At 43.5% G+C, this 25233-nt stretch overlaps 2 protein-coding genes across 2 annotated transcripts in view; one reads left to right on the top strand and one right to left on the bottom strand.

Moving 5' to 3' along the window:
• LOC307111021 (zinc finger protein 658-like) overlaps window positions 1–22778 on the top strand; it is a 67010-nt gene extending 44232 nt beyond the window's left edge. The window contains exon 6 of the mRNA XM_079790702.1: window positions 22223–22778. Within this exon, the coding sequence (XP_079646828.1) occupies window positions 22223–22269 (47 nt within the window). The 3' untranslated portion in view covers window positions 22270–22778. The remainder of the gene's footprint in view (window positions 1–22222) is intronic.
• LOC307111096 (transmembrane protein 88-like) lies at window positions 11506–15867 on the bottom strand (the record flags this gene model as incomplete). The annotated part of the gene is made up of 2 exons (XM_079790782.1): window positions 11506–11993; window positions 15814–15867. The coding sequence occupies 2 exons, from the start codon at window positions 15865–15867 to the stop codon at window positions 11538–11540; spliced, it is 510 nt and encodes a 169-aa protein (XP_079646908.1). The 3' UTR covers window positions 11506–11537.
• Window positions 22779–25233: the final 2455 nt, after the last annotated feature.

Here is a 25233-nt window from a genome sequence, read left to right as displayed (position 1 = left end):
AATATTTTAGATAAATTCCAGTATTTAACAAATAACAGCCAAAATTCATAGATTTACCAATTTTATAACACAATAACATTTTATAAAATACAATTTCATAAAATTGGTAAATCTAGGCAACAAATGACTTGTCTAAGTAACAGAGCTAGTAGGTGGAGTCCAGAGGCCACGTTCAGCACGAGAAAGTCATTGGCACTGTCAGGAGGAATGTGGAGTCACTAGGATAAAGCTGAGGTGGCACTGAAAGGGGCAGTGACCCTCCTCTGGCCATTTGAGTGGAACCTGAACCGAGAGAGGGCTGAGTGGAGTGGTCATTGAGAACAGACGGTAGAGCCTGTGAAATCCCAGGGAGCAGATGGTGTCAATTCCAGCTTCTGGACTCACAGAAGGAAGGAGGAGCGCAGATGTCATAGCTCCAGTGAGTGAGGGGGAGAAGTTCTCCGATAAGCTGCATTTCCCCAGATCCAGGGGCCAGGTCACAGGCAAAGAACACTTAGGACCAGAGAGCTGTGTTATCTACATTTTCTACAAAAGATGTTAACAGATTCTAAAACGTCCTCTTATTTTACAGCTTTCTGGAAGATCCATCAGCACCACTTGCATGTCTGGGGGGTGACGTGGCTGGGTAGCCCTGGTCCAGTGGCTCCTGTGGTCACTGCAGCTTGTGGACACAGCCAGGCAATGCCTGAGGGGGCTCAGGCAGACCTGAGAAAGGAATACATTTCCACTGATTTGGGAAATGCAACAATCCACGGGGCCAGGGGCACAATCCTAAAGACAATCTGCCTGAACTCAGAGATGTGGCCACAGCTATGAAGCCCCTGGGCATCCAGATCTGGGTCTGCCCTTGGTGTGAGCACCACAGAAAGTGTAGCTATATATCCGGGACACTTCCTGAAATGTCCTTTTGTGGGAGATCTTTATGAAGTGTATGATACTGAAAATAATATGGTAACCTATCAAGGGGACTCATTCCTAGGGTTAACATTACAGACAGTAGCTTTGGAAATTATCTGTACCCTTTGGAATATTAAGATTTTATCTACCACAGCCCTGGCCAGGTGACTTAATGTGTTGGAGCATCCTCCATTACACAAAAGGTTGTGGGTTCAATTCCTGGTCAGGGCACATACGGAGATTGGGGGTTCCATCCCTGGTCAGGGTGCATAGGGAGGCGACTGATTGATGTTTCTCACTCACATCTCTCATAGCAATGTTTCTCTCTCTCTCTCTCTCTCTCTCTCTCTCTCTCTCTCTCTCTCCACCCCCCCTTTCTCTCCAATAAATATATCCTGGGGTGAGGATTAAAAAAACAAAAAAAGAAGTTACCATATAATCGCCTCCCTCCACATCGTATTCTACAGTGCCTGATTTATTGAAATCCGTGTGAGACCTATTTTATTTTTTTAATTTAATAAATCTTTATTGTTCAGATCATTACAATTGTTCCTCTTCCCCCCACATAGCTCCCCCTCCACCCGGTTCCCACCCTCTGCCCTTACCTCTCCCCGCCGCACTGTCCTTATCCATAGGTGTACGATTTTTGTCCAGTCTCTTCCCGCACACCCCACACCCCTTTCCCGCTGAGTATTGTCAGTCCACTCCCTTTCTATGCCCTTGATTCTATTATATTCACCAGTTTATTCTGTTCATCAGATTTTTTATTCACTAGATTTTTAGATTCACTTGTTGATAGATATGTATTTGTTGTTCATAATTTTTATCTTTACCTTTTTCTTCTTCTTCCTCTTCTTAAAGGATACCTTTCAGCATTTCATATAATACTGGTTTAGTGGTGATGAACTCCTTTAGCTTTTTCTTCTCTGTGAAGCTCTTTATCTGACCTTCAGTTCTGAATGATAACTTTGCTGGGTAGAGTAATCTTGGTTGTAGGTTCTTGCTATTCATCACTTTGAATATTTCTTGCCACTCCCGTCTGGCCTGCATAGTTTCTGTTGAGAAATCAGCTGACAGTCGTATGGATGCTCCCTTGTAGGTAATTAACTGTTTTTCTCTTGCTGCTTTTAATATTCTCTCTTTGTCTTTTGCTCTTGGCATTTTAATTATGATGTGTCTTGGTGTGGTCCTCTTGGGATTCCTTTTTTGGGGGGTTCTGTGTGCTTCCTGGACTTGTAAGTCTATTTCTTTCACCAAGTGGGGGAAGTTTTCAGTCATTATTTCTTCAAATAAGTTCTCTTCTTCTGGCACCCCCATTATTCTGATGTTGGTACACTTGAAGTTGTCCTAGAGCAGTGATGGGCAACCTTTTGAGCTTGGTGTGTCAAACTTCGCCAAAAAACTGAGCATAACTTGGGTAGTGTGTCACTTTGAGGAAAAAACATTATTTCGCAAATGTTTCATCCTCAGGAGCAGCAAATGTTTCATCCTTGGCATGCGGCCGCCTCAGCGGCACTGTGTCATCAGAAATGGCTACGCGTTTCAGTGATGACACGCATGTCATAGGTTCGCCATCACTGTCCTAGAGGCTCCTTATACTATCTTCATATTTTTAGATTCTTTTTTCTTTTTTCTTTCCTGGTTGAGTGTTTTTTGCTTCTTTGTATTTCAAATCTTTGACTTGATTCTTGCGTTCCTCTAGTCTGCTGTTGGGTCTCTGTATAATATTTTTAATTTAATTTCTAGTTGGTCCTTTTTCATATCCTCGAGGGTTTCGCTAAATTTATCAGGCTTTTCTAGGAAATTCTTGAAAAACCTTATAACCGTGGTTTTGAACTCTTTATCAGGTCATTTTTTCCCTCCATTTCTTTCGTTTGTGATCTGTTTCTTTGTCTCCGCATTTTTGCTGCTTCCCTGAGTTGGTAGGGTAGCTTTGTGTGCTAGGTGTCCTATATGGCCCAGTGGCTCGGCCTCCCCAATTACCTGAGGTGGACACTCCTGGTGCACCCCTTTGTGGACTGTGTGTACAGCCTTGTTGTAGTTAAGTCTTGATTGTTGTTGGTATCATTGGGAGGAATTGACCTTCAGGCCAATTGGCTGTGAGGATCAGGTGTGTCTACACCGGGAGAACTTCTGTGATGGAGACAGCCTTATGAGACAAGACTTGCAAAATTGCAAAAGCCTCTGTGCTCAGCTTGGATGGGGCGGAGTCTCAGGGCTGAGCAGACAGTCTTGGCTTCCCGTCAGCCCTGCCCTATGAGGCCCCTGGGTCTCAGTGTCCCTCGGTAATCGCTGCAAGCACCTCTAAGAGTAAACTGCCCTCGAGTTTAGCCCGCTGTCAGACAGTCGCATTTCTCCCCCAATGAACCTGGATTCCCAGATTATCGCCCGGAACTGGAGTTCAGCGCAGTGGGGAGCTTCTGTTTCCCACCCGCTAGAGAAAGCCAGCAGCGCGCTCAGCAGTCACTTGCGCGCGCGCCTCCAGACATCTGCCTTTCGCGGCTCCCCCGAGTTTCTGCCTGACAGTCCAGATTCCCCCCGTATAAGCCTGGGTCCCCAGGGTCTCACCCAGAACTGGGGTTCAGTGCATTCAGAACTGGGGTTCAGCGCAGTCGGGAGCTTTTGTCTCCTTTCTGCTAGAGAAACCCAGCCAGGTACTCAGCCACCCGCGCGCGTGTCTCTGTACCTCACCCTTTTGCAGCTCCTCTGATTCTCCATGTGCTTTCCTCTTTCCTTCTAGTTGTATAATTTCCACTCAGCCAGCATTCCTGTGGTTCTGGATGATGTTTGTTTTGTCTTTTAGTTGTAGTTTTGAAATTGTTGTGCGAGGCAGCAGTTTAGGTGTTTACCAATGCCGCCATCTTGGTTTCTTGAGCCAAGACCTATTTTAAATAAAAATTTATTTTAGATTCAAATTTGTAATATATCCTAAATATCGTGTAGGGAATCTTTTATCTATAAATTAAAAATTACTTTATTTTCAGAAAAATGTTTATATAATTATTTTAAATAAAGGGGATCTGATTTTCTTTAAATTTTGATACCCATTTTGTCTGGTCATATATAAATGGTAAAAAAAAGTTAATATAATTTGCATTAAGTGAATCCTATTAAAAATATAATACAGATGACCATAGAGTTGGGAAATAATATATATATTTTAAATTGATTGGGGTGATATTGGTCAACATGAACATAGAGATTTCAGGTGGGTTTCTCTGTTACAAGATCTGTATATTACACTGTGTGCCCACCGCCCAGAGTCAAATCTTCTCCTGTCATCTTATGTTAGGACCTCCTTTTATCCCCACCCTCTTCCTTCTAGCAACTACCGCACTGTTGTTTATGTTCATGAGTTTCAGTTTTATATCCCACATATGAGTGAAATCATGTTTTCTTAGCTTTTTCTTACTGACTTAGTTCACTTAGCATAATGTCCTCAAGGTCCATCCATGTTGTTGCAAATGGCGATATTTTATACCTTCGTATAGCTGAGTAGTATTCCATTCTGTATATGTACCACATCTTCTTTATCCAGCCCTCTTATCGAGGGACACTTTGGTTGTTTTGATCTTAGCCATTGTGAATAATGCTGCAATGAACATAAGGTTGCATATATCTTTGCGAATACATGCTTTCAAGTTTTTCAGGTATGTATCCAGAAATGAGATTTCTGGATCATATGGTAGCTCTATTCTTAATTTTTTGAAGACTCACCAGACTGCTTTCCATAGTGGTTGTACCAGTCTGCATTCCCACCAGCAGTGAATGAGGGTTCCCTTTTTTCCCCACAACCTCTCCAACACTTGTTATTGCTTGTGTTATTGCTAATGGCCACTCTAACAGATGTAAGGTGGTATCTCATTGTAATTTTGATTTGCATTTCCCTAATTGCCAGTGAGGTTGAACATCTTTTCATATGTCTATTGGCTGTTCGTAAGTCTTCTTGGGAGAGGTGTATTTTCTGTCCTCTGCCCACTTTTTGATTGGGTTGTTTGTTTGGTGTTGAGTTTTACGAGTTCTTTATATATTTTGGAAATTAAACATTTGTCAAAGCTACTGTGTGCAAATATCATCTCCCATCTGGTTGGTTGCCTATTTGTTTTATTGTCAGTTTCTTTTGCTGTGTGGAAGCATTTTAGTTTGATATAGTCCCATTCATTTATTTTTGCCTTTAACTTTCCTTGCCTTTGGGATCAACTTCATAAAATGTTCTCTATAACCCAGGCCCATAAGTTTGGTACCTGTATTTTCTTTTATGTAACTTACTGTTTTGGGTCTTATATTTACTAGTAGGTCTTTGATCTATTTTGAATTGTTTGTACGTGGAGACAAACTGTAATCCAGTTTCATTAGTTTGCATGAAGCTTTCCAGTTTTCCCAGCACCATTGTGCATTTCTGGCTTCTTTGTCCATGTACATGTGGTTTCACAGTTGGGCTCTCTGTTCTGTTCCATTGATCTGTGTGTCTTTATCTCTGTCAGTACCATGCTGTTTTGATTATCATAGCTCTGTAGTATAATTTGAAGTCAGGCAGTGTAATACCTTCAGCTTTGTTCTTTTTTCTCAGGATTTCTTTGGCTATTTAGGGTCTTTTGTTGTTGGAAGCTACCCATTGTCTTCACTATCAGAAAAGTGTAAACAAGCAGCCCAGAATGCTGGTGAACCTTGAGCTCTGGCAAGGGCCAAAGCTATGCACTGATTGTTTAGTTGGGACAATGGTGGCCCAAGCAATTTTCTGACCAAATAGTCTCAAAGTAAATCTTTACTAATATTTACTGACCTTTAAAATAGTCTGTCTGCTACCAGAATTGCCTGACTAAGGGCAATATGTGTATCCAAAATTGAATAAAAGGTTGGCAGGGCTTGGGCACCAGCCAAGTCCTTTTCCAAGCGTTGGGCTCTCCGCCTGGCCCCCAATTTCAAAATTATTTCTTGTCTCATCTCATCATTTGCCTGCAGCCCTTCTCCAGATCCTGAACCCTAAGCCATGCATGATGTGGCTTCTCACATCTGGTGCCTCAATGAGGGATGTCTAGAGAAGAAGATTTGCCTAGAGCAGAAAAACAAAGTTTCACAGGGAAGGTGGGGAAAAAGAATTCACCGGATAAGTGGGAAATTCACTGTGTGCAAAGCCCACAGCCAGCTACAGAAATCGCAACCTGTAAGTAGGGTGGGAACGTCTTTTTTAGCCAGGCTAATGGGGCAGAATTCGTCAAAAGAAGAGAATCTTTATTATAGACTTTTGGCTTGCATGCTCAAGGATAAAGGAATTAAAGTGTCAGAAGGTATTCTCTTACAGTTTTTGCATATTATTATGGAATATAATCCTTGGTTTCCTGAAGAGGGTACATTAGATGTTGAATGTTGGGAAGGAGTGGGTCAGAACTTGAAAAAAGCAGCAAGGGAAACTTTTGCCTCCAAATTGTTTCTCCTTGTGGAACACTGTATTGTAGTTGCTAGAGCCTTTTAGAGAGACAAAAGAGGATAAACCTCCTCCCTTTGCACCCTCCACTCCTAAAGAGGAGCAAAAAGAATTATTGGAGGAATGGCCTTCATGGCCCCTCCACCTCCATGTCCTAATCCTGGAACATTTAATTCGCTGTTAATGGAATCACCTGTGCAAAGAGCTATCTGAGAAGGATTAAAGGACATGATGGTGGAGGAGAGACTTGCTTTTCCTATTATACAGGTAGCTAACCCACATTTCCCAAATCAAATAATAAGCAGTGATGTGCAGAATCAGCTAAATTATGTGCAAAAAGCTTATAAACAAATTAGATTTTGTGGAAAAACAAAACATTTTAAAAAATGTAGGCAACCAAAAAGGACACAAGGTGGCGCTCAAGGGAAAGGCACGAGCATTCCACCTCCCAATTCAATCAACGCAGATTCAACCTCTTTTATGTCCTAGATATTAAAAAGGAAATTATTGGGCACTTATCTATTAATTATTGTTTTATCTATCTTTGTTGTTTATTGTTAGTCTATTAAGCATGCCTTTAATTTTGAATAGAAAAGAAACAGTAGATGACCAGGCCATTACTGGATTTCCCCAGAGAAAACAAAATGTGGGGATGGAGAGAGAGAGAATATGACTGGTACACGTGGCCAATAATACAGGTTTTAAGAAAATTCCCTAGACAAAGGGAAGTAATTAGAAAATTACTAGGTCTTTCGATAATCCTGTAAAATGGATGCCCACTCTGATTCTCATTTTTGCCATGCTTTTATTTCCCAGCCCATTATTTGAAATTTAGACAAATAAGACATTTGTCAGAATTTGGGGATACATCTGGAATTTCTGTACCCGTGAAGGGAAAGGCTAGCTTAAGAGAAAGGCACCCCGCCTAATTTTGGTTGGCTCTTGGGAGCCCCAATCTTTTCATGGATGCTACAAAATAAACCCAAGACTGTTTTTTCTTTAAAAGATGGCAAAATGATACAAGAAAAATACACAGACTCTATTTAGGCAGTAGGATTAATGTTTCCATAATAATGGTAATTTTTGAATAATAATGTACCACATTCCAAAGTTGCCTCCCAAATCTTGGAGGCACTCCTGTTTTTATAAAATAAAATAATACTTTAACATTAAAGCCACTAAAAGTCAATAAGTTATCTCTGCTACAAAATTGCCAAAAGAAAATGCCTTGGGTAGTAATGGGCTTTAAAATCTCAAAGTTGTTAAAACATAAATAATAAATGTAACTAAAATGAAGAATTTATGATGAAGCTTTTCAATAATAATCATAAATATATTAATGATAAAGGGCCAGTTGCTCTTCTCCCTGTAAAAGTGGAGAAGCCAGTGGCAGAAAAACCTTAGATGATTCTCTTAGAATGTGGTGGTTTTAAAATTCAAACAGTTAGGCTAGGCTAAATATCTATGTATTTTAAAATGACAAAAATACTGAAATATTAACCTGAGTTTACCTCATATAAAAAGTCTAGTGAATAGAACTGAATCTATTAATAAAATATGTCTTGTATTTTATTTGAAATATTATCCTTAAAATGTAAAAATATTAATAATTTGAGAAATGCTAAGTATTTAACTTGACACCTAAAATTTGAGGCTTTTAAAAGTTTAAAGTTCAAATTAAGTTAGAAGAAATTATATAGAATGCATAAAGTTTAGAAATTAATTTTTGAGAAAAATACTTCTTATATTTTCTCTAGAGAAATTAGTAGTTCAAAATATATTATAGTCTGTGTGGTAAAATTTCAACCTAAGATATAATATTTAATATGGTCTAATTAAAAAAGAGGATTAATTCTATAGTCTGAACCAACTTTTTAATATAAAAACCAGTTGAAATTTAATTAATATCTTTTAGAATAATTACAAAAGGTGTATTGATAAATGTCAATCTAAGAAATGCTGGCTGTTTACTTTTAATTATCATTGGAAAATTAAGGTTTAAATATTGTATTATTTTAATAATAGAAGGCAGGACATACATTTTAAAGGAAAAGGAAGAAAAAATTCTATACAAATAGCTAAAGGTATATACAAGTTAATAACAGAAAGAAAAACTATTAGAGTAAAAATGCATTTTTGAAGGACATAAAAAGAAGGTTTAAAGACTAATTTGAGCCGAAACCGGTTTGGCTCAGTGGATAGAGCATCGGTCTGCGGACTGAAAGGTCCCAGGTTCGATTCCGGTCAAGGGCATGTACATTGGTTGCGGGCACATCCCGGTGGGGGGTGTGCAGGAGGCAGCTGGTCGATGTATCTTTCTCATCGATGTTTCTAGTTCTCTATCCCTCTCCCTTTCTCTCTGTGAAAAATCAATAAAATATATTAAAAAAAGAGACTAATTTGAAAGTATAAAATTTATGAAAGTTATGTATAAAATGAGAAGGAAAAAAGGAATCTTGAAAGAGAGAAGTAAATTCTAAACTATTTGCAAAAGTTGTAAAAGGGTCATAAAATCTCAGGAAACTTTAAACAAAGGCTAGACCATTACCCTTATCAAGTTACGTATGCAAATGAACACTAGTGAAAAAGAATATTGTTTAAAAGTAAATTTTAAGCTTGCCCTAGCCGGTTTGGCTTGGTGGATGGAGCGTCGGCCTGCGGACTGATGGGTCCCAGGTTCGATTCCGGTCAAGGGCATGTACCTTGGTTTCGGGCACATCCCCAGTGGGAGGTGTGTAGGAGGCAGCTGATCGATGTTTCTCTCTCATCGATGTTCCTAACTCTATCTCTCTCCCTTCCTCTCTGTAAAAAATCAGTAAAATATATTTAAAAGTAAATTTTAAGCTTAATAAAAAGGAGAAATTTTAAAATCTCTTCTGCTACTATTTACAAAGTAAACTAAAAAGTATTGTTCAAGCATTAAATCTCACCAATGAGACACCATACATAAAGAGAGTTACTTTTACTTGGAACGTATGCATGGCAGCATTGGCCAGCATCCAAGAAGCAACCAAGTGTGTTGTTCGGTTTAAAAGAAAGAAAAAAGTTTTAAAAAGAAACTCCCTAAATGTACTAGGTGTAGCAGTTAATAATGCGGATTTTTTTCAATTGATGGAGTTACACCTATGTTGATATATATGCGATTTGATATGTATGCTATTTTGTTGTATTGACAACAAGCTTCAAAACTTCATATGTCAAATTTGCTGAAGATGTTAACATTATAAATATTTTTATGCTTAAAAATATCGAATTTCATGAAATTTTTCAAAAAAGAGCATTTGCAGGAAGTTTTAATTCATTACTTTACTTTGAAGAAAAGTGCTGCTGAATACTTCGGGAAGCTTATGGTGAACATGCTCCATCTCAAGATACTTGTGAACGCTGGTTTAAACGCTTTAAAGTGGTGATTTCGATGTGAAAGACAAAGAACATCCAGGTAAACCAAAAAAGTTTGAAGACCAACAATTACAAGCATTATTGGATGAAGATGCATGGCAAACTCAAAAACAACTTGCAGAAAGATTAAACGTTGCTCAGCAAACAATTTCTGATCATTTACAAGCAATTGGAAAGATTTTAAAGGAAGGAAAATGGGTGCCACAATAACTGAACGAAAGACAAATGGAAAACCAAAAAAGTCATCAGTAAAATGTTGCTTCAATAGCATGAAAGAAAGTCTTTTTTGCATCGAATTGTGACTGGCGATGAAAAGTGGATTTATTTTGAGAATCCCAAATGCACAAAATCATGGGTTGATCCAGGTCAACCATCAACATCGACTGCAAAGCCAAATCGCTTTGGAAAGAAGACAATGCTCTGCGTTTGGTGGGATCAGGAAGGTGTGGTGTATTATGAGCTTCTAAAACCAGGTGAAACCATTAATACTGATCGCTACCAACAACAAATAATCAATTTGAACCATGCCTGTCTCATTCTTATTCTTACATGCTTATTTCTAGTGTGCAAATGCAGAATGGAGAGTCTTAAAAGGACTCGAACACTACAGGCAGCATTCACTTTTCAAGATTTATTAAGGAAATGAAAAGGGGGAGGTGTTGGAAGCTACCCACTGTCTTCACTATCAGAAAAGTGTAAACAAGGAGCCTGGAATGCTGGTGAACCTTGAGCTCTGGCAAGGGCCAAAGGTATGCACCAATTGTTTAGTCAAGACAATGGTGGCTCAAGCAATTTCCTGACCCAATAGTCTCAAAGTAAATCTTTACTAATATTTACTGACCTTTAAGATCGTCTGCTACCGGAATTGCCTGCCTAAGGGCAATATGTGTATTCAGAATTGAATAAAAGGTTGGCAGGGCCTGGGCACCAGCAAAGTCCTTCCCCTAGTGTTGGACTCTCCACCTGGCCCCCAATTTCCAAATTATTATTTCTTGTCTCATCTTGTCATTTGCCCACGGGCATTCTCCAGATCCATATCCTGAACCCTAAGCCATGCGGGACGTGGCTTCTCACATTTTGTGGTTCTATATAAATCTGGTGACTTCTTGTTCTATTTCTTTAAAAAATGACATTGGGATTTTGATGGGGATTGCATTAAATCTGTATAATGCTTTAGATAATATGGCCATTTTAACTATGTTGATTCTTCCAATCCATGAACACAGGATATTTTTCCATTTTGTTATATCTTTTTCAATCTTTTTAAATAATGCTTTGTAGTTTTTAGTATATAGGTCTTTCATGTTCTTTGTTAAGTTTATTCCTAGGTACTTTATTATTTTGGTTGAAATTGCAAAAAGAATTTTTTCCCTTCTTTTTCTGAAGTTATTTGTTAGTATACAGGAAGGCAATCTATTTTTTTTCAGTTCATTAGTTCTTTATTAACATGTGATCACTCCTTCCTCCCCAACCTCACCCATCAGCCTATAAATACTAGAGGAGCTGCACTGGAAAATGAGGGCACCAGCGAGGTTCAGTTGTCCTATTCAAAAGATGGGGGGTGGGGTGGGGAGTGTATGTGCAGGGTCCAGCCCAGATATTTAGGATTCATATATTGGTTATAAAGAGAAAGTGTTTTCTGGAACAGCGAATTTTCACCAACATTGGGTCCACAGATGCTGCAGTTCGCCAAGGGGATGCTAGGACTGGCTTAGGTAGGGATGGGGCAGGATAGGTCGGAAGACCCCCAGGCTTCCAGTCCTTGGGCGTATTGAAAAGGAGGACATTCCTTGAGTTGTTCTTGACTCAAGGGTTCTCAAACCCATACCTTTCCTGATGTGGAAACAGCTTGGGACCCTGGTGAGGCCTGGATTTGCCACAGTTGTGGAGAGTGCTGGCACCAATAAAGGGCTCGGCTGTAAGGCATGAGGCAGTCGGCTAGATGGAGGCACAGGCAGAGGCTGTGGTAGCTGGCCAGGGCAAGGATGAGCAGCAGCACGAGTAGCAGGAATCCACTGACCAGCAGGGCCATGAAGACTGAGTCCCACAGGTGCATGGTGCAAGGGGGTGCCTGGGAGCACAGAAACTGGGAGTGGCAGAGGAAGCCATAGCCTAGCATGGTGACCACAGGTAGCAGGATGGTCCCCAGCACCAGCACCAGCAAGACGAGATTGAAGGCAGCCACCAGCAGATTCTGGGCAATGACCAGCATAGCACAGTCCCAGCAGTCCAGGGGGTCCTGGGGCTCCGGACCGCTTTTGGGAACCGGTCTCTATACCCTGAGGACATCTGCCTTGGCCTGACTGGCTCAAGGCAATCAATTTTTGCACATTGATTTTGTATCCTGCAACTTGACTGTATTTGTTTATTGTTTCTAATAGTTTTTTGGTGGAGTATTTAGGGTTTTCTATTATACAGAATCATGTCATCCACAAAAAGTGATTGACTTCTTCCTTCATTATTTGGATGCCTTTTATTTCTTTTTCTTGCCTTATTGCTCTGGCTAGGACTTCTAGCACTATGTGGAATAAGAGTGGTGTGAGTAGACATCCTTGTCTTGTTCTAGATCTTACAGGAAAAGCTTTCAGTTTTTTGCCATTGAGTATGATATTGGCTGCGGGTTTATACTAGAGGACGGTGCATGAAAATTCACGCCCTTGGCGGGGGCGGGGGGGAGGTTGTTCCCTCAGCCCAGCCTTCACCCTCTCGCAGTCCGGGAGCCCTCGGGGGATGTCCAACTGACAGCTTTGAAGAAGATGCCATGGTGTGAGAGGGGCTATCGAGAGGACCCCATTTATGGCAAGAAATGAAAGTGGCCTCTAAGAGCTGAGAGCAATCCACTGCTGACAGCTAGAACACAGGAACCTCAGTTTATGGCTGAAAGAAAATGAATCCTGCTAATAACCTGAGGGAGCTTGAAAGCATATGTTTCCCCAGTCAACACTCTGATGAGACTGCAACCTGGCCAACACTGGATTTCAGTTTGGCAACAAAAATGCTTAGGTAATAAATATGTGTTGTTTTAAGCTAAGTTTGTGGTAATTTATATTGCAGAATTCTGTATGTTAAATAAAAAGTAGTTTATGAAAATGATTATGATCTTGTTTAAAATTTTATTTCTTTTTTAAAGATATTGTTAAGAGTATTACTGATGCCCCCTCTTAACCACCCGCCCTTCATTGCCCCCACCTACCCGGATCCTGCACCCCACCCCAGGCCTTCAACACCCTATTATCTGTGTCAATGGGTAATGCATATCCTATATAATAAAGAGGTAATATGCAAATTGATCATCACTCCAACACACAAGATGGCCGCCCCCATGTGGACACAAGATGGGCAGCACAAGATGGTCGGCAGGGGAGGGAAGTTGTGGGCAATCAGGCCAGCAGGGGAGGGCAGTTAGGGGTGACCAGGCTGGCAGGGAAGGGCAGTTGGGGATGACCAGGCCTGCAGGGGAGGACAGTTGGGGGGGACCCAGGCCTGCAGGGGAGGATAGTTAGGAGCCACCAGGCCAGCAGGAGAGGGCAGTTGGGGTGACCAGGCTGGCAGGGGAGGGCAATTCGGGGCAATCGGGCTGGCAGGGAAGAAGTTAGGCATCAATCAGGTTGGCAGGGGAGTGGTTATGGGGTGATCAGGTTGGCAGGCAGAAGCGGTTAGGGGCAATTAGGCAGGCAGGCAGGCGAACAGTTGGGAGCCAGCAGTCCTGCATTGGGAGAGGGCAGTCAGACATCCCTTGAGGGGTTCCAGATTGGACAGGGTGCAGGCTGGGCTGAGGGACAACCCCCTCTGCATGAATTTTGTGCACCGGGCCGCTAGTCTATAATAATAAAAGTGTAATATGCTTATTAGACCGGACGTCCTTCCGTCCTTTTGGACGAAGCCAGGGCTGCGAGGGAAGCCCAGGTCCTGGGTGCCTGCCGGCGGCTGGAGGGAAGGAAGGCTTATTCTTGCACAAATTTCGTGCATTGGGCCTCTAGTATACATATAAGTTTTTCGGCTAATTTCTTCCCATCCTCCAATCCCCTTCACTCTGAGATTTGTCAGTCTGTTCTATGTTTCCATGTCTCTGGTTCTATTTTTTTTTTTTTTTTAGATTCAATTGTGGATAGATATGTATTTATTGCCATTTTATTGTTCATATTTTTAATGTTTTTTCATCTTCTTAAAGACCCTTCAACATTTCATGTAACACTGGTTTGATGGTAATGAAGTCCTTTAGCTTTTTCTTGTCTGTGAAGCTCTTTATCTAACATTCAATTCTAAATAATAGCTTTCCTGTATAGGCGAGTCTTGGTTGTAGGTCCTTGCTTTTCATCACTTTGAATATTTCTTGCAACTCCCTTCTGGCCTGCAAAGTTTCTGTTGAGAAATCAGCTGACAGTTGTATGGGTGCTCCCTTGTAGGTAACTAACTGCTTTTAAGATTCTCTGTCTTTAAACTTTGCCACTTTAATTATAATGTGTCTTGGTGTGGGCAACTTTGGGCTCTTCTTGTTTGGGACTCTCTGCACTTCCTGGACTTATAAATCTATTTCTTTCACCAATTAGGGGAAGTTTTCTGTCATTATTTTTAAAAATGGTTTTTTAATTTCTTGCTCACTCTCTTCTCCTTCTGTCATCCCCATGTTGCAAATGTTGGCTTGAAGTTGTCCCAGAGGCTCCTTACACCACCTTCATATTTCTTTGTTTTGTTTTTTAAATATATAGTTTATTGATTTAGAGAGGAAAGGAGAGGGATAGAGAGATAAAAACATCAATGAAAGAGACATCAATCGTCAGCCTCCTGCACGCCCCCCTACTGGACATTGAACCTGCAACCCAGGCATGTGCCATCACTCGGAATTGAACTGGGGACTTCTTGGTTCATAGGTCGACACTCAACCACTGAGACACACCAGCTGGACTATCTTCATATTTTTAGATTTTTTTTCTTTCAGCTGTTCTAACTGGGTGTTTTTGCTTCCTCATATTCCAAATCACTGATTTGATTCTTGGCATCCTCCACTGTACTGTTAATTCTCTGTAAATTATTATTCATTTCAGTTAGTGTTTCTTAATTTTTGACTGGTCCTTTTTTATGTCATTGATGTTTTTACTAAGTTCCTTGAAGTTCTCATTAAGTTCCTTGAGTATCCTTATAACCATTGTTTTAAACTCTGTATCTGGTAGTTTGCTTCCTTCTATTTCATTTAGTTCATTTTCTTGAGATTTCTTCTGTATTTTCATTTGCATCATGTTTCTTTGTCACTACTATGTCTCCTGGAATTGGTAGAGTAGCCTTGTGTAGTAGGTGCCCCGTAGGGCCCAGTAGCTGAGCCTACCCAGTCACCTGAGCTGGGCATTCTGGGTGTGCCACTATGTGGGCTGTGTGCACTGTCTGGTTGTAGTTGAACTCTGATTGCTGTTGGCGTTACTGGGAGGAATGGACTCCCAGGCGAATCAGCTGTGAGGGCCAGCTACAACTACAGTGGGAGAACTGCTATGCAGAAGATGCCCCTATGGAGCAAGACTTGCTTCAGTGGGGCTTTGGTGCTCACCAAGTCCACCCTTTGAGTGTGTCACTGGTGGATGTAGTAAGGTTGTAATCTGGCGTGGTCTGAAGCTGACCACGAGGTGCACTGGCTCTGGGGCCTCCCATGGAGTGCTCTGCCTGAGGCCACCTGGCATGAGCTAGAGTGACCTGCAGATGGCTGCTACTTATGTTGGGCTTGGAGGTGTCCATGGGAGGCCAAGTTATGAACCTTGGCAGGCTGCTGCTACTGCAGGGCCTGGAGCCACTTATTGAGAGGTAAGGAAGTTGAGGCCAGCTGCTGCTTGGTGGGGAGATTTTAGGAAAGTCTGAATCCCAAGCCAGGACAGTCATATGGAAAACCCACTGCAAACAGCTTGGTTGGGGCTGCAAATTGGTGGGGCAGGGTCTCAGGGTATCACCAGGGAGGTGGGTTAAATAGTGTGGGCCAGGTTGGTGGAAGCTCAGATATGGCTCCTGTCTGTTGGTTCTGTGGTGGGGGAGGTCTCTGATGAGAAACAATGACCTCTGCCAGCACTTTTGTTTGGGAGAAAACTGGCCCCCACCTCTGGCCCTCCTACCAGTCTCAATGTGGTTTCTTTAATTCTCCAGTTATAGGGCTTCCATTCAGCCATATTTCAGGTGGTTCTGAATGATGGTTATTCTGTGGCTAAGTTGTAATTTTGATATCTAAAATTATACTTATGTTTAAACTAGTGACCCGGTGCACAAAATTTGTGCACATTAAAAGGGGATTAATTAGAGGAAATAATTTAATATTGCTATTTGCCCTTTCTCTATAACAGAAGTGTCAGAGATGAAAGAAAATTAGTAAAATGTATATGAAAACCTTCTTCCTGTCAGAGTCTGGGGCTCACCACGGGACCCAGAGTCAAGTCCCTGCCCACCCACATGCACCTCAAAATCACATGAGACCCAGACCCAGCCACGCCCCCCCCCAATGGGCTAGATCTAGACCCGGCCAGTCCCACCCTTGTCAAACCCTTACAGGCAGGGGGCGTAGCCTCAGGTCCCCTGGCCTGGCGCCAGGATGGGGGGCATGGCCTGAGGTCCCCCAGCCCAGACTCGGGCTGGGGGCATGCCTTTAGGTCCTCTGTCAAGCCCTGCCAGGTGGAGGACACAGCCTGAGATCCCCTGTCAAGCCCCACTGGGTGGGGGGCATGGCTTGAGGTCCCTTGTCAAGCTCTGCCAGGCGAGGGGCGCAGCCTCAGGTACCCTGGCAAGCCCCGCTGGGTGAGGGGCATGGCCTGAGGTCTCCTGTCAAGTCCAGCCAGGCAGTGGGGTGCAGCCTCAGGTCCCCTGGCCCAGTGCTGGGGCGGGGAGGGTGCAGCCTCAGGTCCCCTAGCTTAGCACCAGATTGGGAAGCACACCTTGAGGTCCCCTGTCAAGCCCTGCTGGGTGGGGGAGGGCGTAGCCTCAGGTCCCTTCTGATTGCTCGTTAAGGCTCCTTATGGGAACTTGGCCTCAGCTGTGGGTGTAGCCATCTTTGTGACAGAGTGATGGTCAATTAGCATATTCCCTCTTTATTCGATAGGATATTCATAAAAAATGTCTTGAACAATATAAACCAGTATGTGTGTTCCTCATACTTGTTTGACTTTCTTAAAATTTATTTTTCAATGAACATGTATCATATACTTGAAGATAAATATATTCAATTTTTATCTAAATATAGTTTATATACAATATTACTTTAGTTTTGGATATATAACATAGTTATTCAACATTTGTATACCTAGGTAAGAGATCATCACAATAAATCTAGTAACCATATGGCACCATACAAGGTTACTGTGATATTACTGACTATATTTCCTATACTGTACATTATATTACCATAACTTAATAACTGGAAATGTATTCCTCTTATTCCCGTTAATTTCCCCCTCCCCCTCCCCTCGTCCCCTCTGCCAACCATCAGTTTGTTCTCCATGTCTATGAGTCTGTTTGTTGTTGTTTATCTTATAGATTCCACATGTAAGTGAAATTATCTGGTACTTGTCCTTCTCTGTATGACTTATTTTACTTAGCATAATACTCTTCTAGGTCCATCCATGTTGTCACAATGGCAAGATTTCACTTCATTCTTTTTTATGGCAGGGTAATATTCCATTGCATATCCATCTATTGATGAACATTTAGGTTGCTTCCATATCTTGGCTATTGTAAATGATGTTGTAATAAACATAAGTGTGCAAATATGTTTCCAAATTAGTGTTTTAGTTTTCTTCTGATAGATACCCAGAAGAGGAATTACTGGGTCATATGGTAATTCTATTTTTAAATTTTCTAAGGAACCTCTATACTGGCTTCCATAATGTCTGCACCAGTTTGTAATCCCACCAACAGTGCATGAGTTTCCCTTTTCTACAAATCCTTGCCAACATTTGTTTATTGCCCTTTTGATACTAGTCAATCTGACAGGTGTGAGGTGGTTTTGGTTTGCATTTCCCAGATAATTAGTGGTGTTGAGCATCTTTTTATGTGTCTCTTGGCTATCTGCATGTTTTCTTTGTCTACTCAGATGCTCTACTCATTTTTAAATTAGATTGTTTATTTATATTTTTTATATTGAGTTGTATGAGTTCCTTATGTATTTTGGGTATTAACCCCTTATTGGATATGTCATTTTCAAATATTTTCTCCCACTCAGCAGGTCATCTTTAGTTTTGTTGATGGTTTCCTTCACTGTGCAAATTCTTTTTAATTTGGTGTAATCCAATTTGTTTATTTTTGCTTTTGTTGCCCTTGCTTGAGGAGACATATCCAAAATGATATTTCTAAGACAAATGTAAAAGAGTTTACTGCCTATGTTTCTTCTAGGAGTTTTCTGATTTCTAGTCTTAAATCTAAGTCTTTAATCCAGTATTGAAATAAAAGTTCAAAAAAAAAAAAACAACACAAAAAACCAAGATGGCAGCATAGGTTAAACACCTAACCTACAGCTTCGCACAACAATTTCAAAAATACAACTAAAAGTCAAAACGGACATCATCCAGAACCACAGGAAAGCTGGCTGACTGAAATGCCCACAACTAGAAGAGAAAACCACAAGGAAAATCAGAGGAGCCATAAAAGCCTGAGGTATGGAGACATGGGCGGAGACACGAGCACGCGCGCGTGCGGGGAAGACGGAGCCAGAGAGGAAGGGGCGGCTGATGGCCTGGCCGGCGTTCTCTAGCAGGAAGGAGATAAAAGCTCTAGATTGCGCTGAACCCCAGCTCTGACTGCACTGAACCCCAGTTCCGGGCGAAACCCTGGGAAGCCAGGCTCATGCTGGGGGAATCTGGGCTGTGGGGCAGAAACACAGAGGAGCGGTGAAAGGCAGAGCTCTGGAGGCGCGCACATGAATGCGTGCAGAGGACGGACTGTTGACTGTGCCACTGAATTGCCCTAGCGGGAAGGAGACAAAAGCTCCGGACCGTGCTGAACCCCAGTTCCAACTGCACTGAACCCCAGTTCCGGGCAAGACCCTGGGAAGCCAGGCTCATACTGGGGGAATCTGGGCTGTAAGGCGGAAATGCAGAGAAGCGGCGAAAGGCAGAGCACCGGAGGCGCGCATGGGAATGCGTGCAAAGGATGGTCTGTTGACTGTGCCACTGGATTGCCCTGGTGGGAAGGAGACAAAAGCGCCAGACTGCACTGAGCCCCAGTTCCAACTACACTGAAACCCAGTTCCGGGCGAGAATCTGGGAATCCAGATTCATTGGGGGAGAGACTAGACTGTTTGGCAGCGGGCGAAACTCCAGGGCACATTTCTCTAACAGGTGTTTGCAGGGAGTACAGAGGGACACTGAGACGCAGGAACCTCATAGGGCGGGGCTGACGGGAAGCCAAGGCTGTAGGCTCCACCCTGAAACTCCGCCTCATCCAAGCTGAGCACAGAGGCTTTTACAATTTTGCAAGTCTAATTGAATAAGGCTGTCTCCCGGCATAGACACAGCTGATCCTCACAGCCAATTGGACTGGAAGTCAAATCCTCCCAGTGTACCAACAGCAATCAAGGCTTAACAACACCAAGACTTTGCACTCATCCCACAAAGGGGGGTATCAAGAGCGACCACCTAGGGAGATTGGGGAAGCTGAGCTATAGGGAGGCAGCCAAAAGGTGAAGACACCGAAGCAGGTCACGAACAGAAGGGATGAAGGAAAGTAAACTAATGGATGACACAGTGTTCAGAACCACATTTATAAGGTTGTTCGGGAATCTTCTGGAGGAGCAAGATGGCGACGTGGGGCAGGCGCCTGATTGTTGCCTACCACAACAATTTTGAGACTGCAGCTGGAGGGCAGAGCGGACACCATCCAGAACAATGACCGGAGGAATTGCTGAAGGAGTTGACCAATGGTAGCTGGGATCTGGAAGACGAGGCCCCGCTGGGTCCCGGATCCCAGTGCGCTCTCCCGGCGACTGGTCACCGCTGCAGACCCGAGTGCTGCCGCAGCGACCTCGGACCAGCCCGCCGCCGCGCACCGGGCGCACCAGAGCTTCGTCGAGCCCGCCGCCCAGCGAGTTCCGCGGCAGCCGCCCCAGAGCTTTGAGAGGATGGCCGAGGGAATTGCTGGGAGGGAACTGACCAGCAGGAATTGGGATCAAGGGGACGAAGCCCCGCTGGGTCCCGGTTCTGGGTGAGGCCGCGCCCCTGGGTCCAGGAGATGCCACGTGCCCCTGGGTCCGGGTGAGGCCGCGCGCCCCTGGGTCTGGGTGAAGCTGGATCCCGGGTCCAGGTGAGGCTGTGCGCCCCTGGATCCGGGTGAGGCTGGGTCCCGGGTCCGGGTGAGGCTGCGCCCCTGGGTCTGGGTGTAGCTGGATCCCGGGTCTGGGTGAGGCCGTGCGCCCCTGGATGTGGGTGAGGCTGGGTCCCGGGTCCGGGTGAGGCCGCGCCCCTGGGTCCGGGAGAGGCCATGCGCCCCTGGGTCCGGGTGAGGCCACGTGCCCCTGGGTCTGGGTGTAGCTGAATCCCGGGTCCGGGTGAGGCCGTGCGCCCCTGGATCCAGGTGAGGCTGGGTCCCGGGTCCAGATGAGGCCGTGCGCCCCTGGGTCCGGGTGAGGCCGCGCGCCCCCGGGTCCGGGCGAGGCCGCGCGTCCCTGGGTCCGGGTGAAGCTGGATCCCGGGTCCGGGTGAGGCCGTGCGCCCCTGGATCCGGGTGAGGCTGGGTCCCGGGCCCGGGTGAGGCCACGCACCCCTGGGTCCGGGTGAGGCTGGATCCCGGGACCGGGTGAGGCCGCGCACACCTGGGTCTGGGTGACGCCACGCGTCCCAGGGCCTGGGTGATGCTGGGTCCCAGGTCCGGGTGAGGCCGCGCCCCTGCGTCCGGGCGAGACCAAACCAGAGTGAGTCGGACCTGCATTACCATTTGTCCACCATCCAGAGCTGAAAAGTCAGTGCCGACATGTACACATAAGGAACTGGTGGACATTGAAATTGGGTCTCAAAAGAACTGTTGGTCCAGAAAGAAACTCACTACAGACTGATTCATTTGCCTGTCAGCATAACTATTATTGCTCGTCTCACATTCGGTTCTTATAAGTATATTTCTAGTAACACATGATCTCACTCATCTAGGAGAAATGACGAACAACATAGACTGATGAACAAGAACAGACCCAGAAACAAGGAGGCATCCATCGGACTGTCGGGCCTCAGAGGGAGGGTAGGGGAAGGTGGGGGTAGGGGGAGAGATCAACCAAGGGACTTGTGTGCATGCATACGAGTCTGACCAATGGTTAAGGACAACAGGGGGGTGGGGGCATCCGTGGGGAGTGGTGGGGGATGGGAATGGGGGGATGAGGACAAATATGTGACACCTTAATCAATAAAGAAATTTAAAAAAAAGAAATAAAAGTTCAGGGTATGATTGATTATCCCAATAGTACCTACCTCAGATATTAATAAGAAAACCAATAATGTCCATTAAGTTTCATTAGTCATTTAGGTAAGTGTATGGAGTCCTTGAGCCTAATAGTACCCAGGGCACAGCTATGTCCTATAAGTAAGTCCCAAATGTTTTGGGTTAAAATACTTAATCCATTAGTTTCTGTGCAATTGGTGTGAGAAGATGAAGCAAGTTTAGCAGTAGCTTGAACCAGAACAAACAAGTTGGAGCCACATGACCTTACAGTAGGATATTTTCAGTGATTTGAAACAGTTCTGTGTTGTGTATTATTTTGGAACAACCACTAATTTTGTGGTTCCTCTACTGCATGACAATAGCTATGGGGTGGGAGTGTTTTTCTTTTATTCTTATCTCTTTTTATTCCCAGTCTAAAGGATTTATGGGAATGTTCTATCAAACATTGGTTTATAAATCATGATGACCTGTGTTTTCCAAGCAATAACCCTATCAAGAGAATATAAACTCAGATATCTCTTTGGAGGTAATCTTTTTATTTTTCAATTATAGTTGACATTCAATATTATGTTAGTTTCAAGGGTAGAGCATAGTGGTTAGACATTTATATAGCACTAGCTGTACCTGGCCACGCATTGCTGTAGCTCAGTCTGGTTAAATGGTAAAGAAAGAAAAGAGAAAGCGCACGTTTCTAATATGTTTAATTTCACAGTGCTTGTAGGTATACAATATTTTTTGTTGTTCCATTGTCTGTGCAGATATAGAGATTGTCTGGTTTGCCGACTCTAGAACATGCAACATATAATTGTCCGTGTGAGAAGCAATCCGTGTCTAGATCTAAACCGCACAATTCTAAAGATTGGCCCTGAGCTTTGTTGATGGTGATTGCAATGCCAATCGAATGGGGAATTGCAATCTCTTAAATTGAAATGGCATATCCGTTGGAATCATAGGAATGGGAGGAATGAGGACATCTTCACCTTTGAAAGGTCCTGTCAAGATTGTTGCTTCTACGACGTTGCTCATTAATTTTTTTACTGCAAGTCGCATGCCGATACAAAGCTTTGGCTGGTTGATATTTCACATGATAATTGACATGCCAATTTTCAATTGCAGTACGTGTGGTGGCATACCTGGCAGATCGAGCATGCAGTTGTGTTTGACGCTGATCTGCTGTTTCTCGTTGACGACTTTCAGCCACTCTCAGCTTGTCTCGTTCATTCCGTTGAAAACGAAGCAGATCTGAAGGTGCAGAATACGATCGCCGTGCTCGCAACCGTGCATCCTCAAGTCTGGCTGCATGTCGCTCTGCTGCTTCCTCGGCACGTATTTGAGCCATTCTTTGTCTGTTTTGCTCGTTCGCTGATGCCTGTTCTTCCTCAGTTTGATTTGCAATTACTCGTCGCACTGCTTCCGCTAGGGTTGATCTTCTGTGAGGCATTATTTGAATGAACTAAAGCAGATTGAACTATACTGACGAAATGAATGCTATGGTAAATGACACAGCTCAATTCCAATGCAATGTCACACGAAATAATTAAATCAAAATGAAAATAAATCGAAATCTTTGAAAATTCAATTTAACAATGCAATCAGAAACATTGAAATGGAATCTTGATATTTAATATAGCGTGTGTTGCTTTTACGTCCAACAGATGGCGCTGTTTTTCAAAAAAGCATGTTTTTACCTGTTATAGGTGTGACATCTATATAATCCTATCTAATAAAAGAGTAATATGCAAATTGACCATCACTCCAACACACAAGATGGCTGCCCCCATGTAGACACAAGATGGCTGCCACAAGATGGCCAGCAGGGGAGGGCAGTTGGGAGAGACCAGGCCTTCGAGGGCAGTTGTGGGTGATCTGACCAGCAGGGGAGGGCAGTTGGGAAGGACCAGGCCTGCAAGGGAGGGCAGTTAGGGGTGACCAGGCTGGCAGAGGAGGGAAGTTGGGGGCAACCAGGCCTGCAGGAAAGGGCAGTTGGTGGGGACCCAGGCCTGCAGGGGAGAGCAGTTGGGGGGGGGACCAGGCCTGCAGGGGAGGGCAGTTAGGGGTGACCAGGTCTGCAGAGGAGGGTAGTTAGGGGCAAACAGGCTGGCAGGGGAGCAGTTAGACATCAATCAGGCTGGCAGGGGAGTGGTTAGGGGGTGATCAGGCTGGCAGGCGGAAGCGGTTAGGGGCAATTAGGAAGGCAGGCAGGCGTGCAGTTGGGAGCCAGCAATCCTGGAATGTGAGAGGGATGTCCGACTGCCCGTTTAGGCCCGATCCCACCTAAACGGGCAGTCGGACTTCCCTCAAGGGGTCCCAGATTGGAGAGGGTGCAGGCTGGGCTGAGGGACACACACCCCCGTGCACGAATTTCGTGCACCGGGCCTCTAGTAGTAGGTATAAGGTATATAAAAACACGCGCGTATTCGAATGCAACGTTGTGTCAAAATTTCAAAGCAATTGGTGAAGAACTTTTGGATATTTAAGATTTTGAACAAACGAACATTTACATTTTTATTTATATAAAATATAAAATAAGAATATGAAGTGAACCTCCCATAAGTCTAGTAACCCCTGACATTGTACATAGTTTTTACAATATTACTGACTATATTCCTTATGCTGTACTTTATATCCCTGTGAGCATTTTGTACTTTTTTTCAAATATATGTTTATTGGTTTCAGAGGAGAAAGGAGAGAAAGAGATCGAAACATCAATGATGAGAGAGAATCATTGATTGGCTGCCTCCAGCACACCCCACGCTGGAGATCAAGTCCACAGCCCAGGCATGTGCCCTGACCAGGAATTGAACTGTGACCTCTTGGTTCCTAGGTCAATGCTCAACCACTGAGCCACACCGGCCAGGCCAATTTGTATTTCTTAATCCCTTCACCTTTTTTATCCAGCTCCCTAGCCCCACACCCACCTGGCAAACATCAGTTTGTTCTCTGTATCTATAAGTTTGTTTTTTTGTTTATTTTGTTTTCTGGATTCCACTTTTAAGTAAAATCATATTGTATTTGACTTTCTCTAACTTATTTCATTTTGCATAATACCATCTAGGTCCATCCATGTTGTCACAAATAGTAAGATTTCATTCTTTCTCATGGCTGAGTAATATTCCATAATATATTTGTACCCCCTCTTCTTTATCCAAATCCTGCTCCATGGCATCAACCCCTGTACAACAGTGTGTCTGCTGTACTCACAGCCATTCCTCACAGCTAATCAGCCTGAGAGCCAATACCTTCCCTTGACGTGCCAATAGCAATCAAGGCTCACCTGCAACGAGATGGCACACACAATCCACAAAGAGACACCCCTGGAGTACCTGGCACAGGTGACCTGGAAGTCTGCACCACTGGGCCCAACAGGACACCTACAACATAAGGCCACTTTATCAAGATCAGGAGATAGAAGAGAGCTACCAAATACATAGAAACACACAGAGAGAAGCAGCCGAAATGAGGAAACAAAGAAACATGTCCCAAATGAAAACAAAAAGCAGGAAAAAAAATCCAGAGAAAAAACTCAACAAAACAGAGGCAAACAAGTAAAAACAACTACTAACCTGCAACAGAGCTCCCATAATCATCTGATTTCTTAGCAGAAACTTTGCAAGATAGAAGGAACTGGCACCAAATATTCAAAGTGATGAAAAGCAAGGGCCTATAATTAAGATTATTCTACTCAGCAGGGCTATCACTTAGAATAGAAGGAGAGATATTAGCTTTTCAGAAAAGAAAAAGCAGGAGTTAGAGTGGGAGGTGGAGGTGAACATATTAACAATAAAATGGCAATAACTACATACCTATCAATAATTACTTTAAATGTAAATGGGTTAAATGCTCCAATCAAAAGACACTCGATGGCTAAATGGTAAGATGGCAAGACACATACATATGCTGCTTATAAGAGACCTCCTTCAGATCTAAAGTAAAGAAATGAAAAATGATATTTCATGCAAATGAAAATTTTAAGAAACTGGGATCACAATACTTATATCACACAAAATACACTTTAAATCAACAGCCATAACAAGAAACAAGGAGTACCCAGCAATTCCACTTCTCAGTATTTATTCAAAGAAACACAAAACACTAATTCTAAAACATATATGCATCTCTATGTCCAT

The sequence above is a fragment of the Cnephaeus nilssonii genome (assembly GCF_951640355.1).
Source record: "Cnephaeus nilssonii genome assembly, chromosome: 14".
NCBI lineage: Eukaryota > Metazoa > Chordata > Mammalia > Chiroptera > Vespertilionidae > Cnephaeus > Cnephaeus nilssonii.
This window is presented reverse-complemented; position numbering and strand designations above follow the sequence as displayed.